The following is a 15,229-nucleotide window of genomic DNA, read 5'->3' as shown; positions in this document are numbered from 1 at the left end:
GGATTACTCTTAGGATAAGAGTTTAATACCCTATATAGGCTAGATATCCTTAATAATAAAAATTATATTTATATTAAATTAGCTAAAAAAATTCTAGTCCTAATAACCCTAGGCTAATCTAAATAATTCTATGCCTAATAGCTTAAGGTATAAATAGCTATTAATATCCTAGCTCGTAATAGATTATATATCCCCGTGAAAATATATAAGGCAAAGAGAAATAATAATTTCTTCTTTAAATTATATATTAAGGGTAATATATTAATAATAACGCGAGAAGCTAATAATATCTTCTTCTATAATAATTCCCTAGAAGCCTAAATTATTTATTAAGGCTAAAAGATAGGTATCCTAAGGCCTAATAATACTAATAAGCGCTTTAAAGAAAAATACTAAGTATAACTCCTAATAGCTTATAAAGATATTATATTAGATAAGCGAATATTCTTATAAATAATAGTATTAAAGCTAAGCGAGGAACCTATCTTACTCTAGGCAAAGGATTCCCTAGAACGCCTAGTTATATATAAGCTAGCTTATAAACCTATAGTCTCCTAGGGGTAAAATAATCCCCTATATAATAATTAGCTTTAATAATTAAAGCTAGATCTAAGACTTAAGCTAAGGATCTCCTAATTAAAGAACCTCCTAGAGATTTCTATTAGCCTAAGAGTATAGATTTATAACTAGGGTAAACTAATTATTAATATAATTCTTATATTACTTATAGAGTTCCTTACCTTATAGGAAGATATAAGATTAATTATTATTAATAAAAATAAATAAATAAGAATACTACTTATTAATAATTAATATTAGTAAAAACTTAGGTCTTAATTATATTTACTTAGCCTAAAGGCTAAAGAATTCCTAGATAAGACCTTTAGAGCCTTTTATAACTAAGACTAGATAAAGTTCTAATAGGAATTTATATTATTTATAAATCCTATATTTATAGTCTAATATATAATAAATAAAAAAAAAAAAAAAAAAATTATAATAGATCTCTAGGCGCTAAATAAAGCGATATTTATAGATATATACTTAATGCCCTTATAAAGTAATATAATAAATAAACTTAAGGGGAAGTAATATATTAGCGCGGTAAATATTAGATCTTTTTTCTATTAATTCTTTATCTATATAAAATATTAAGATTATTTTATAATTATTAGCTACTAAGGGCTAGAATAATCTAAGGTTACTTTTATAAGGTTTAAAAACTCGCTAGTATATATATAAAGGTTTATAGATAATATCTTAAAACTATACCGAGAATATATTATAGCTTTTATTAATAATATTATAATATTCTTAGATACTATAAAGAAATATCTTTAATACCTTTATACTCTCTTTATCTTCTTTAAGGACTAAAATATAACCTTATTAATAAATAAATCCTTCTTAGTATACTTATTAATATAGCTATTTAGTTTTAAGGTAAATAATCTAAGACTATTAAATACTAATAAATAAGTCTAAGCTCTATATAACTTAGAATTCCCTAAAACCCTAATAGACTTAAAAACCTAGATTAATATAATTAAATAGCTCTAAAGCCTTATTCCTTAGTTCTCTAATTAGATTAGATTATTATAAAGGCAAAAAATAAAACTATTCTCTAAGAGATATAATTTAAGGGAACTAAAATCTAAATAATAGCGCAAAGGATATATTTCCTTGATTATATAGAAAAGCATAGAGGAGGAAAAAAAAGCTTTTATTAATATAACTAGAGGGCTAGTTAATATTAGCGCTATATAATACTTTAACCTAGACTAAGAGCTCTTAGCTATATTAGATATATCTAAATAAGGGCTAAGAGCTATAATCTTTTATTTAGATCTATTATATATCTAGAATAGGATAAATTATATCCTAGGTATAGCGATTAAGCTAATATTATATCTAAGCCGCGCCTTAAGGAGCACTAAGATATAATATTAGCCTATAGAGCTAGAAATTATATGCCTAGTATAGATATATAAGAAGCTATATATAATATTTTTTTCTAATTAATTTAATAAGGTATAAATCCTTATTAATTATATTATTATTTATAATATTATAAATTAACGTATATGATAAGCGAGCGTGACAGACAAGCGAGCGTGACAAAAATCCCTCAACCTACATCATCTCTATTTGATCAATTGATCCTTCACAATTTGATATGCCTCAATCAAATATTGAAGCTAGATTGCTTCTTGCACTTCAAGCCCTTCAAAATAACCCAAAATTAAGCCTCCGACGCGCTGCAGAGATCTATAATATTAATCGTATGATGCTATGGCGCCGGCAAAAGGGCATTCTTTCTACGCGAGATACTATTACGAAATCACGCAAGCTATCCGATCTAGAGGAACAGATCCTTATTCACTTTATTCTCGACCTAGATTCCCGAGGATTCCCCCCCCGGCTGCGTGGTGTGAAAGATATGGCTGATCAATTGCTTGCCGACCGCGACGCGTCACCAGTTGGCGTGCGCTGGGCTTCAAACTTCGTCAAGCGACACCCAGAGCTCAAGACGCGTTTTTTTCGGAAATACGACTACCAGAGAGCCAAGTGCGAAGATCCAACCATTATCCGCGATTGGTTTCGGCTTGTGGCGAACACAATCGCAAAGTACGGCATCCGGTCAGATGATATCTATAACTTTGACGAGACTGGCTTTCTTATGGGCATGATTGCGAGCGGAATGGTTGTCACAGGTGCAGAAAGGCGTTCAAAGCCGAAATCAGTGCAGCCTGGAAACCGGGAATGGATTACGGTCATTCAAGCGATCAATGCGGAAGGCTGGGCGATCCAGCCGTTTATCATCGGTGCGGGCCAATATCACCTCGCCAACTGGTACCGAGAAAGCAACCTCCCGGGCGATTGGGCCATTGCGACGACCCAAAATGGCTGGACTGATAATGAGACCGGTCTCGAGTGGCTTAAGCACTTTGACCGGTGCACAACCAGTCGATCAATTGGTTCCTATCGTCTCTTAATCCTCGATGGCCATGAAAGTCACCAATCTATCGAATTCGAGAGATATTGTGAGGAAAAGAAGATCATCCGGCTTTGTATGCCACCTCATTCGTCTCATCTACTCCAGCCCCTTGACGTCGGATGCTTTAGCGTGCTAAAGCAAGCTTATGGTCGAGAAATAGAGCGATTGATCAGATGCTCTATAACCCACGTTTCAAAGACCGAGTTCTTTCCGGCCTTCCACGCAGCACACGAGGCTACTATGACGGAAAGAAATATTAAGGGGGCTTTCAAAGGAGCTGGTCTTGTTCCCCTTGACCCAGAAACTGTGGTCTCAAAGCTTGATGTGCAGCTACGGACTCCAACGCCTGCCGAGGAGGGGGTTGAACCCTCTACCCCTTGGGTCTCAAGGACCCCAAAGACTGTGCTTGAGGCTGGATCTCAGTCTAAATACCTTGAAAGACGAATTAGAAGGCATCAAAGTAGCTCTCCAGAGTCAATACTTGAAGCTCTACAGTCCCTTGCAAAAGGAACAAAGGCTGTTATGCATAAGGTTGCCTTATTGACTGCTGAGGTCAAAGATCTTCGAGAGGCGAATGAGATACTAAGCCGGCGCCGGAGGGCAAAAAGGACTAGACTGCAGAAAAGAGGGGTGATGACGGTAGAAGAAGGAAGGCAAGCAATTGATCAAATGGATGTGGATGCGCAGGTAGTGGCCGAATCGTCGAGGAGTGGTGGTCGAGGAAGGTCGGTCGGACCGGGTGTTCGGCGCTGTGGTGTCTGCGGCAAGCCCGGGCATAATGCAAGGACCTGTCAGGTGGTGATTGAGACGTCTGGGGAAGAGTATAGTGAGTAGTTTGAATTAATTAAATGGTTTATGATATTTTTATTGCGGTTTTAGTCCTAGAGGTTAAGATTTCTGTCACGCTCGCTTGTCTGTCACGCTCGCTTATCATATACGTTAGCTTATAATATTCTTATTAAGCCTATAGGTAAATAATTAGTTAATCTAGGTATTTTAATATCTTAGCTAATACCTTATTATAATCTAATATATATTAGGGATTATTAACCTAATTAGAGATACCCTCTTATAGCTACTAGGGGCCTAATTACTATTAAATAATAATAAGAGAGAGCTTAATTAAGGATAAGATACTAGGGGACTATATAATATTATTTATTATTACTTAGAAGTATTAATAAGCCCTATTATTAAAACCGCTATCTTATAGTAATATAAGACTAATATATAGTAAAAAAGTATCTTTAAATAATTAAGGGACTAAAATAAGTAAAATAGCCTAGTATTTATCTATTAATATAGCTTATTATACCTAGTTAAATATAATAGCTATTATTAGCTTTATATTCCTAATTAAATAATAATAGACCTAATATAGGATATATATAACTAAAAGTTTTACCTAAGTCCTAAGATAATAAAAGAAAAACTTTAGAAATCCTTTATAATTAATTACCTTAACTATAAGGTTAAGGATATATAAAGGTAATATAATATATATAAATAAAATAAAACTAATAGAGGTATATTACTTAGTAAATTAATACCTATCTAAACCCTATTAATTCTTTTTTATACTATCGCGATAGATTTTATTATAAGATTACTAGATATACCTAGTGAAAGGTAACTATAGATAAACTATAGCTTTAATACCTTTAATACCTTCCTTATAGTTATATATAAGTTTAGCTATATATCCCTAGTTATTCTAGGCTATATAGAGTTCATAGCGAAATAATAGGCCCTATCCCTAATAGATAAGCTAAGGAGGTATAACTAAGGCCTACTATAAGTAATTATATCTAATTAAGACCTAAAATTCCTTAGTGCCTTTTAATAAATACTCTAGACTACTATAAGAACTAAGCTATATATATCTATGGCGTAGTACCTATAGTTAGATAGGGCTATAAAATAATATAATTAGGCTATTAAGATCGCCCTATAATACTAAATAAATAATAACCTAATAGCCCCTTAAATAATAGCGATAATATTATTATAATTTATTATAAATAATACCTATATTAATATTATTTAGATTTCCCTTAATAAGCTTATTACTAAGTAGAAAATAAATAATAGCCTCTAGTATATAAGAGATATAATAAACTAGCTTAATAAAGCCGCGCTCTAAGAAGATATATAGCTATTAATTACCTTCGCCTAAGCTACTATAAAGTATACTTATAATAAGAAATATTACCCCCTTTAGTTTAAACTAAGGGATTAAGTATTATTATAATTAAGAAAGGGCTATAAGGTAATAAATAATAAAGTAAAAAAATTTAAAGAAAGATAAATTAGCCCTTATTATATTATTAAGTAAGTAAGAAAGCTAATATATTACCTTAATATAAAGAATAACCTCTCTATTTACCTAATAATCTCTATTACTTACTTCTTACCTATTAATAATCTAGGGGAATAACTAAGCCCTATAATAATTAAAAAAGATATAAGGAAATAAAGAGATAATTATTAATACTTTAAAATAAAATAAATTATTAATATAAGGTAAAAGAAGTTTAGATATAATAAGCCTAGAATAAAATACCTAATAATCTAAAAGGGATACCTAAGTAATTTTAATAATTAGATTAATAAAGATATTATTAATACCCTAGAGGTAATAGCTAAGTTTAAATAAAGAAAGGATATAAATTAGGCGCTTATTAATAAGTCTAAGGTATATATATAAGAAGTATAGGCTAAGGATAAAAGAGCCCCCCTTATATTAAAATAATAGTATTTACTATAAGGATATATAATAAAGAAACTAATTATACTAAGAATAAAGGATCTAATAAAGAGGGGGCTAAGTTAGCCGCATAAATATATATAGGGGAATTCCTAGGGAAATCTAAGGGATTTCCTTATAATTTCCCTATTAATATATAGTTAATATTATTAATCTAATAGCTAAGTATTACCTAAGTACTAATAGCATAATTTATAATAATAATAAACTAATAAACTTAGTCCCTAAATATTTATTTTCTTTTTTTCCTTAGATCCTTAAGGCTTATTTTTCTTTCTCTTTTTATTATTATAGCTAGATTATAATAAGTAAACCATAGCCTATTAAGCGCTTTTCCCCCTATAATACTTAAGCCTACCCTATTAAAGACTTAACTTATTATAATTTATTTTCTTATATTATTACTAAACTAATAAGTAACCTTATATATAATAGGTATATCTAGGCTATTTAGATTTATAATTAAGAGGCTTATATTATTAATACCTAGAAGGCTAGCTATTTTAGCTATTAGATTAGCTATAACCCTAATATCTATGCTTTATTCTAAGCTTAAGTAATCTAAGATAGCTATAACCCTATTATAAGTATATCTAACCTATAGAAAAGACTTTATTTCTTATCTAAGAACTTTTATTATAATTATCCTAAATATCTATAAATAAAGAAAAATAACCTTATTACCTATAATTAGCCCTCTATATTAATCCTATCTACTTTATATAGATAAAAGACTATAATATATATCCTAAGTATATAATTCTTTAAGGACTTCCCTAAGACTAATAATAATAATAATAAACTAAAAGTTATCCCTACCTTTACCTCTATAATACTATAAAGATAGCCCTATAACTAAGGTAAGTAATTTAAAAAAAAAAATAACTAACTTTAGGGTAACTATAAGCCTAAGGAAAGAGATATTGCCGGTAATATATTAAGATTAATAGAGATAGCCTATATCCTCTCCGAGGCTATTAACTAATTTACCTAGCCCTAGGTCTCTAATAACCTTATTATAGCTATAAAAAAGTAACTAAAGGAACTTAAAGAGGCTAAGGGGATTAAAAACTTTTATAATTAAGTCTAGAAATAATATAATATTAATAATACTTAGCCTTTTACCCCTATTTTTAGGTCTTACCTCTAGTCTATTAAGTAGACTAATTATACTTCTAAAAACTTTAATAATATACTTATTCCCTTTAATATTAGCTATTTATAGGCGAAATTATCTAAGAGGGGCTACCCTAATAAAATAAAGGGAAATAATAATAATACCTTTATATAATTTATTAAGTAATAAGCTATATAGAACTAAGTCATAGCTATAAATAATAAAAGAAAATTCCCCGCGAGATATATAATTATTAAAGACTAATATAATATAAATAACTAACTAATAACTTACTTCTAGCTCTTATCCGCTAATTAAGCTATCCTTTTCTTTAATTAAGAATATACTAAGGGCTTTAATATCGCCCTTAAGATAATATAGGATAAAGCTAAGAAGAATTTCTCCCTTTCTAAGGCTATATACCTCCTCTAGATTAATAACTATTTTATATTAATAATAAACCTCTTACTATATAAGCTATAGATTACTTATTCTAATATAAATAAGCTAATCCCTAATATCTTAGATTAGATTATCTTTAATAAGCCTAATAAGGTACTTAATTATTTCCTCTAGGCTATAAGGAATACCTAGATTACTAATTATTATATCTTAGCTATTATAAATAATCTAATCTTATAAGGATTAACTAAAGATAGCGATATATTTACCCTAGGTAAACCTATATTAATTATAGCTAGCCTTAATAAATAGTTTTAATTCCCTTACTATATTATAAATAATAGCAAGGTTATATAGACCCTAATAATTAACTATTAGGCCTAATATAACTAAAATACTTATAATATTAGGCCCACCTAGGATAATAATAAAGATAATAGTAATAGAAATATAATAAGTAATAAAGGTAATAATACTTAAAAGGGTATATTAATAAGATAAGATAATACTTAGAGGAGCTATAATATATAGCGAGAAAAGAGATTATATATATAGTAATAATAAATATAAGGTATATAGAGGATAAGAGGAAAATATATTCGCGGGATATAGCTATTATACTAAGATAATAACTTCCTTTATTTATTTCTTACTCTTATTAATATTCTCTTAGTATTATAATAATAAAGCTACTATATAGAATATAGCTATATAGAGGGTAAATACTAAGGATAGCGCCTATCTTAATTAGGGGGACTTATTAGGGAAATCCCCGGGAATTATATAACTAGGAAATCCCTAGGAAATCTCTAGGAATTCCCCGGAAGGTTAGACCTATTTTTCCTAAGGACTTCCTAGAGAATTCCCTAGGAATTCCCCGGGAATTCCTAAAAAGATCCTCGGGGGAAACTAAAAGGAATTCCTAGGGAATTCCCCTATAAAAACCCCTAAGTAGACTAGAGAAATCCCTATTAAATTCTTACCTTATTATTATTCTTTTTAGAAATCTATACCTTATCTAAGGACCTATAAATTCTAAGAGGCCTAATAAGGGATAAATGATCCTTTATACTATTACTCCCTTATAAATAATTAAAATAACTCCTTTATAAAGCTTAAAATAAATTATAACTTAAATTAATAATTATTTAAAAATAGCTTTAAAGCTTAATTTTATAATATTTAATTTAAAAAGCTTTAAAAAAAAGTAAAATATAACTTAAAGGCATAATTATATTTATAAATCCTTAGGTAAATTAATATAGGCAATTATTAGTTATAATAGGCATTACGTAGAGGAAGACCTAGATTATTTAAACTCTCCTCTTTTATTTCCCTCACGCTAACGAGCCGAATACCAGCGACCTGTCCCAGCCAAAGACAATGGATGCAGACTCGACGATTAGCGTCCTGCGGCCCTCTATCGACGACACCTCTGGACCGAATACCCTCGTATTATCAGGCCAATCAATCTATTCCGAGAATGCAGCATCTATTCCCCTCTACCAGTTGAACAGGGAAGTAACCTCAACTTCCCAGAAAGGCTCGACCGTCATTTTTGAACGCGTCGAGTATGATGGACCTGGAGAAGCAGAAAGCATGGCATCGATCAAGCAACGGAACCGACATCTGTTCTATCTGGTGCACCCAGCAAACGCTCAGTACAGAACAGACCTGCCTGCCTACTACATCACCTCTGCGTCGCCCGACGTGGTTGGAAATGTCCAGCTCCAAGCCTCCAAGAGTCTGTTACAGAAAGTCGAGTTCAAAGCATTTCTGAGCGCCGGAAAGACTTCGTCATCCGATAAATTGTTCAATGAGGACAGCCAGGAGATCCTTTTCGAGGTCAAGCCAAAATGGAAGGGCGGTCAGTATCAGTGGATTGACTCTGCAGGCAAGAAAATTGCCCACGAGGAAGGGAAAGGGGAGCACAAGTTAGTCATTTCACTCCCAATTCCACAACAAACCAAAGACGCACTTGTGGCATTGTGGGCTTTGAAGATCTGGCATGATACTTTAGAGACCAGAGCGGCCAAGAGAGAAGGCAAGTTGAAATGTGCTATTCTAAACGATTGAACAAGAGGCTAACTGCATTGTTAGAACTTGAGAACTTGACGGGTCCGATAGACCCCTCTTCGTATCCGGACTCGAGAATGACGAGTCGAGCTGGGGCTCTTGCTGGATTTGGGGGAGCTGCTTGAGCCATCGATCTTCGGGCCATCAAGGGCCGGGCTGCAACTATAATAAAGAACAGATCTTCGACACATTATAACATCATGACCCGATGTTAACACAGTGGCCTGTTTAACTGCTTGAGCCATCGATCTGAGGTTATACCTTGTGTTCTCAAAATTTACACCAAGGAGGAATTTGGATAGTTGTTCTAGAAAGTCCGGTTGTTCTTCGCACCTGTATGCTTAAACCCACCACCACGTGCAAATTATCACGACCGAGATTACAAGACGCAAAGACACAAGTAATTTGAAAATCCTCCGGGGATATTTGTTTCATTTCTCCACTAAAACGTGGTTGGATTAGAGAAACACGTTGCAAATGAAGGTTGTTGACTCAAGTATCATGCTTCGATAGACTGTGCTCCTTTTTGTCCGGACAATGTCGCAAGCTTAGCGATATGAGCTTCAGCCAGGCGGTTAGCTGTTACCACCAGGCAGAGTTGGGCCTTTTGTGTCATCTGAAACTGCATGGCTCAAATAGCAAGGGGCAGAACACCAAAACGCTCCTTGATGTGATCCATGAGCAATCACCACTTCCATATCCCTCACCAAGGAACTAAAATAGACATCGTACTTTTTTCCAGAAAGTTTGACGATTCTCTGCCCAGTTCAGCATGACACCCAGGCACTAGGACTGAGCCACCTCTTCGCACCCGGATGACCATAAAGATGAGGACCCTTACCTAAAGTGGCGAGTGCTCCCATTCCCTAGCCACACTATCACGGGACTGGAGGTTATGTCTTGCCCTTCAGTCTTCTCTTTCTCTCTTTCTCTTATTTTCCTCTTCCACAAGATCACAGCTAGCAGAGGTTCGTGCTGCCTCTCCTTGCCTCACTGCATCTCTGCCATCATCACCCCATCTCCTGGCCTTTGTCGAAATGTCGCCCGTTCTCTGATTTCCTCCAAGTGCTCCTCTGCACACATGCACCCTCACTCATTTCCCAGTGGCTGGCATCGTCGCGTGACTGGCTTTCCTGTGGCCTTGTAATCGAGCCTCTGCACAATTCATTTCCCACCCGTCATCATCTTACCTCTACGCATCCCAAAGAATCGGACTAACTATGGAATCTAGGCCTGCCAATCAATCTCCGCTCCTCTTTCGTCAATGCCGTAACAATGGTCGGCAATATCTACGGCTCACTCCCAGGGGGGACAACAATCAACTACTCGAGAGGGAGAACAACTGTCCACTTCGGGAGGGGGGGCGCCAGCTTTAATATCGTGGGAGGAGACATTTACTTCACTGGAAACGGAGGTGGTCGACGAAGTTCTGGTGGCTCTAGCCGAGGCCGGGTAAGTTCAAGTTCGGTGAGATGTTTTCTCGATGGGCTAATTCCGCGTTAGAACCACCGCCAGCGCCGGCAGAGGCGACATGAGACTGAACGGGTTCCTCACCGTGCCGAGAATCAGCTTAGACACCCACGTCAACCAAACCCATCCGCGAGAACCGCCCAGCGGAGCTCGAGTTCGCAGAAGACCGGTAACCCAGCCGAGAAGGCTACCATGTCGAATTCCCCCATCGATACGGTCAAGCCGAGCCAGCCGATGAAGAACAACGAGGGAAGCTGGGCTGCGAAGAATACTTGGGGAAGCCTGACAGAGGAACGACTGAGGGTGAGGGCCGATTTTGAAGCTCCACCAAGTGCTAGGAAGGCCACTGAGATGGGGTCTCTCGCGAAAACGGCGGAGGCCAGCAGTCATGCGCAAACTACCAACACGATTCCACCCAAATGAATGCAGCTGCGTGGAGGGTAGGCTGGCAACCAGGCCATGGGTATCCCCTTGGCGTGATGGTAGGTTTCTTCAGTACACCCTCCTCCTTTGGTGGAACACAGACTAACATCAACAGTCCATGTCCTTTTGAGGCTCCCTGTCAATCCTGGCTAGATACTCCTCTACAACTCCATGCTCACTCGCCATGAGCTTCAGGCCCCTTGTCGCTCGACCCTGGCTCTAGCAGCCTTTTCTGAGACCGGCTGTGGAAGAAGTTGTGTGCGCGGACCAAGTACGGTACCCTCGCGTTTTTTCTGGGATGTGGTGAACTCGGTTATTGCTGCGTGATCCAGTCGAGCAACGATTTTGGCATGTGTCACTAAGGTTCCGGTATCATTTGTGATCAGGTAGGGCGTGAAGATGAGTACAGTCTTATTATCGTGCCCGGGGAGGGTTACCAAGGTAGACACATGGGAAATACGAGACATAGCCGGGTAATCACATTGATTTTCTCTTCACATAACATCTGAAAGGTTTTTCAAACCTGCCTGGTCACCAATAATTTGCGCAGCACCCATTAGGCACTTTGAGAAACCTGAATGGTGGTCATCCGTTGGTACATGAGAGGAGACCAAGCGCATTTGAGGGGGACTCGCGATGTTGCACCAACTCCTTGAATCGGATTTCGGAGGCATACGCCTTGACAAAGCCGATTAAAGCTAAAGATGTCTGTGAAATACCCCATTCAGCCCTAGTGCATCCCGTCTCCTCCATTACCCGATTTCCCTGTAGGCACTTCGCCTTGCTTCGAGCGGAGGTGCACTCCAGGCTCACGTGATGCCCCTCTGAGGTTTAACTAAGGAACCTGCGACTTCCCCTTATATACCACAATAACTGAGCTGCTTTCACCAACAACATGAAGACGAGGCGCTACGGCTCAGCGGCGAATGTCCCCAGATCACTACTGGCGAGGATGCAAGACCCTGGAGTTTGAATCAGCCCGCCCGAGGCCACGGTTCAACCCGTGTTGTTGGTTTTTTTTCTTCTGTTTTCTTGATGCATGCCTCCAATTGAACAATCCCATCTCTTTTAGAAGAGAGCTTTTTTCCTACTTCGATTGTTATCCAGCGGCACCCACGGATTTCCACTTATTGAACAGAGCTGTTGTGTGCTGAGGCATCGAGGCAGAGTAACTGGGAAGGAAGGTACAGTGAGCGGCACTGACACGCCATGCCTCATCTTGGCTCACCAAGATTCTCATGGCATCCCATTCGGCTGCTGCACTGATGACATTCAAAAGAGCGTAATTCATGGAAGCTAGAGGTTGAATATTTATCCGTTTCGAATCAGTCAACCTCCAGGAGCTGCAACATCTCGTGCAGTCTCTCCGCCACATACGAAGGGTTATCCGCCTGGATAAAATGACCCGCCCCTGGCACTTGGAAAGGCCCTTTGCTTCTCTCGGACATCGTGAGCTTAGCCAGACCTTGATTGTAACGATGCCAGTATGTGTTCATATAAATCTGAATAACAGCGACAGGAATCCCCAGGTCCATCTCTGCGCGCTCCGCGAAAAACTCAAAGTCGTGGCCTAGCACTTGGATGTAGGGAGCAGCTTCTCTAGCTTTGTAGAGAGGGGGCGAGTCGGCGCGCGGCAAAAGTTGAAACAGGTTTCGTCGACTCAAACCCTCTTGGCTTCCAACGTCGGGATGAAACCTCTGTCGTATCTTTTCTCTGGCATCTCGCAGACTCTCAGCCGTCACGCCAGGAGGCAAATTTGGATCAAAAGACTTGGCGTCAGGATCAGGGAAAAGGGAGACAAAATCCGTGTCGGTCAAGGTGCTGTCGAGAAAGAGGATGCCAGCAACAACATTCGGATATTCTTGAGCATAGAGACGAATGAGGGAACATCCGACAGAGTTTCCGACGAAAACAATGCGCAAATTATCAGGTTCCTCGGCATTCATCTTGTCTTTTGCGATCTGGGCGATGAGCTGTCGCATATCACGAACCACACTCATGCAATCATGGGCATGGCTCGGGTCTGCTGCGCCCTCATCGGCGGGATCGCGGTCGACAGATTGACCTTGTCCAAAGCGATCGTAGGTAAGAATGGCGGGAAGCTTCTGGGGGGAGAGCTCTCGGAGCCTGGCAATCGTGGATGCCCATCCTGCCTGCGGTAATCCGAGGCCGTTGACAAAGACGACGAGAGTTTGCTCAGTCGTCGATGTCGTAGCCGGACTAAAGCTGTAGCATAGTCGAGCAGTTGGCTTGGTTTCCAGGCGAATGAAATCGTACATAGTAGTGGAAGGCGTGTCGCTCATTTCGAATGTCTTGTAGTCTTGTTGATGACGAATCCAAGTTTCGGCTGTGCTGACGAGGTGAGGTTGATCGTGATGGTGCTGACATCACATGACCAAATGCAAAGATCGATCTGAGGAAAATACATTACTGATTGAAGGCTTATCATAATGCTCTTACTCTGTTATTATTGAGGTAAATTGTAAGGAGATATTATGCTGATTCTTTATCACAAAGTGAGGACATTAACATGAGAGTATGGACCAAGCCATGCTCAGTGGTAGAAAATGTGAACTAACAAACGGTGCCCTTGAACAACCTTCAGATTGTCAAGCGGGTGTATGTATTACTCAATTCTGGGTATCATTATTTTTGGTTCAACTCCAACAACCGCTCACAAGTCGCTCTAAACTGTCAAAACCCACGAGGAACTTTTAGAGCGACCTCGGCAACGTGTAGTCCTCCTAAGCTTGCATCGTGGTCTCCTCCATGGAGCCATCATCTTCGTATATCGGGGGACTGGGGAACAGTTCTTGGTAGAACGGTAAACACTCATCCACCGGCACATTCGACACCCTCGCAAAGTCGCTTAAAACAACTCGGTGCTGGGAACGTAGTATCCTCGCCACTCCCGTCCGTATGGATAAGTCGGGTCTTCCCTTGGGGAAATACTCCTTGACAAGCATCAGCTCGACGACCAGCGCGTGAGTTACTTCCACCTCGTCTCCGTGACCGGTATCGTGTGCGTAGTTGATTGCGCGACCTTTCGTCTTTTTCAACGAAAAGACAAACTCCATGTCGAGAGTGCCGAGCATATCGTCCGTGTTCCACCCGTTGTATATGCCGTCTTCTCCCAAGACGGTCACTTTGCTGCGCTTCTGGACCTTATCGTCCTCAGGACACTCAATCTCATTTGCATGGCGATCACAAGCTAGCGCAGTCGTTTTGACGGTTTCTTCCAACCTCCAAGAGCCCTTCCACAGCCGCCAGATCTGAACATTTTCTCCATTTCCAGGATAACTCGCGAGGCCGTCCATTGTCAGACGCACATTGTGGGTGCCATTGGGGTCGATGATGGAGCCAAAATGACAGCCAACCTCTATCCCGGCTGCCTGAAAGATGCGTCTAGAGTACAGGGTTGAATTGGGGACCAGTAGCGAGCGTGCCACATCGAGACTGCGTTTGAGTGTCACAATCCTGGGGACCCCGCTCAATTGGCCCTTTCGTCGAACATAGGCCTCTGCTTCAAACTCGTATGAGACAGCCGCAATGGACGTGTCCAGAGAAGGCGGTAGGTCGTCGGGAACTCGGTAAGAGAAGGGATACTCGTACTTTCCGCGTTGCAGAGTGGCAGTTGGCGTGATGAACGAGCAGTGCTTTAATTCGGTTACTTGGTTTTTGCAGTCCCTGCACCCTCGCCTTAAGGGTTTCTTCTGGATTATGCGGAGGAGTAAAGTTGCGTGGAGCCTCTCTACCTCGACGTCATGATGCGCGTCGAGGACCAACCGGCCTTTAATGAGAGAGCTGTTGCGGTTCTCTGGATCGTTGAGAATAACCGTGGGGGGCGTGTCGATTTGACAGCTGAGTGAGACGAGAGAGGTTTTCGGATCTTGGTGCTTTTTGGACAAGGGGGATTTGATCAATGCCGACAGACCACTCATTTGAAAGAGGCCTGTGGGAGATCTTGAACGGTCGG

The 15,229-nt window shown here is 38.6% G+C and overlaps 4 protein-coding genes across 4 annotated transcripts; 2 read left to right on the top strand and 2 right to left on the bottom strand.

The window, feature by feature from the left end:
• Positions 1 to 8,667: 8,667 nt before the first annotated feature.
• On the top strand, positions 8,668 to 9,360 carry NECHADRAFT_52113 (uncharacterized protein; the record flags this gene model as incomplete). The annotated part of the gene is made up of 1 exon (XM_003042760.1): positions 8,668 to 9,360. The coding sequence occupies one exon, from the start codon at positions 8,668 to 8,670 to the stop codon at positions 9,358 to 9,360; it is 693 nt and encodes a 230-aa protein (XP_003042806.1).
• A 1,275-nt stretch (positions 9,361 to 10,635) lies between these two features.
• NECHADRAFT_86669 (uncharacterized protein) lies at positions 10,636 to 11,253 on the top strand (the record flags this gene model as incomplete). The annotated part of the gene is made up of 2 exons (XM_003042759.1): positions 10,636 to 10,812; positions 10,864 to 11,253. The coding sequence occupies 2 exons, from the start codon at positions 10,636 to 10,638 to the stop codon at positions 11,251 to 11,253; spliced, it is 567 nt and encodes a 188-aa protein (XP_003042805.1).
• Positions 11,254 to 12,578: 1,325 nt separating this feature from the next.
• Positions 12,579 to 13,532, bottom strand: NECHADRAFT_52191 (uncharacterized protein; the record flags this gene model as incomplete). Its single annotated transcript, XM_003042669.1, has 1 exon — positions 12,579 to 13,532. One exon carries the CDS (start codon positions 13,530 to 13,532, stop codon positions 12,579 to 12,581), a length of 954 nt encoding a protein of 317 aa, XP_003042715.1.
• Positions 13,533 to 13,997: 465 nt separating this feature from the next.
• Positions 13,998 to 15,194, bottom strand: NECHADRAFT_52260 (uncharacterized protein; the record flags this gene model as incomplete). Its single annotated transcript, XM_003042668.1, has 1 exon — positions 13,998 to 15,194. One exon carries the CDS (start codon positions 15,192 to 15,194, stop codon positions 13,998 to 14,000), a length of 1,197 nt encoding a protein of 398 aa, XP_003042714.1.
• Between the last annotated feature and the right edge of the window lie 35 nt (positions 15,195 to 15,229).

This window comes from Fusarium vanettenii, assembly GCF_000151355.1.
Source record: "Fusarium vanettenii 77-13-4 chromosome 11 genomic scaffold NECHAsca_32_chr11_3_0, whole genome shotgun sequence".
In the NCBI taxonomy this organism is placed as follows: domain Eukaryota; kingdom Fungi; phylum Ascomycota; class Sordariomycetes; order Hypocreales; family Nectriaceae; genus Fusarium; species Fusarium vanettenii.
This window is presented reverse-complemented; position numbering and strand designations above follow the sequence as displayed.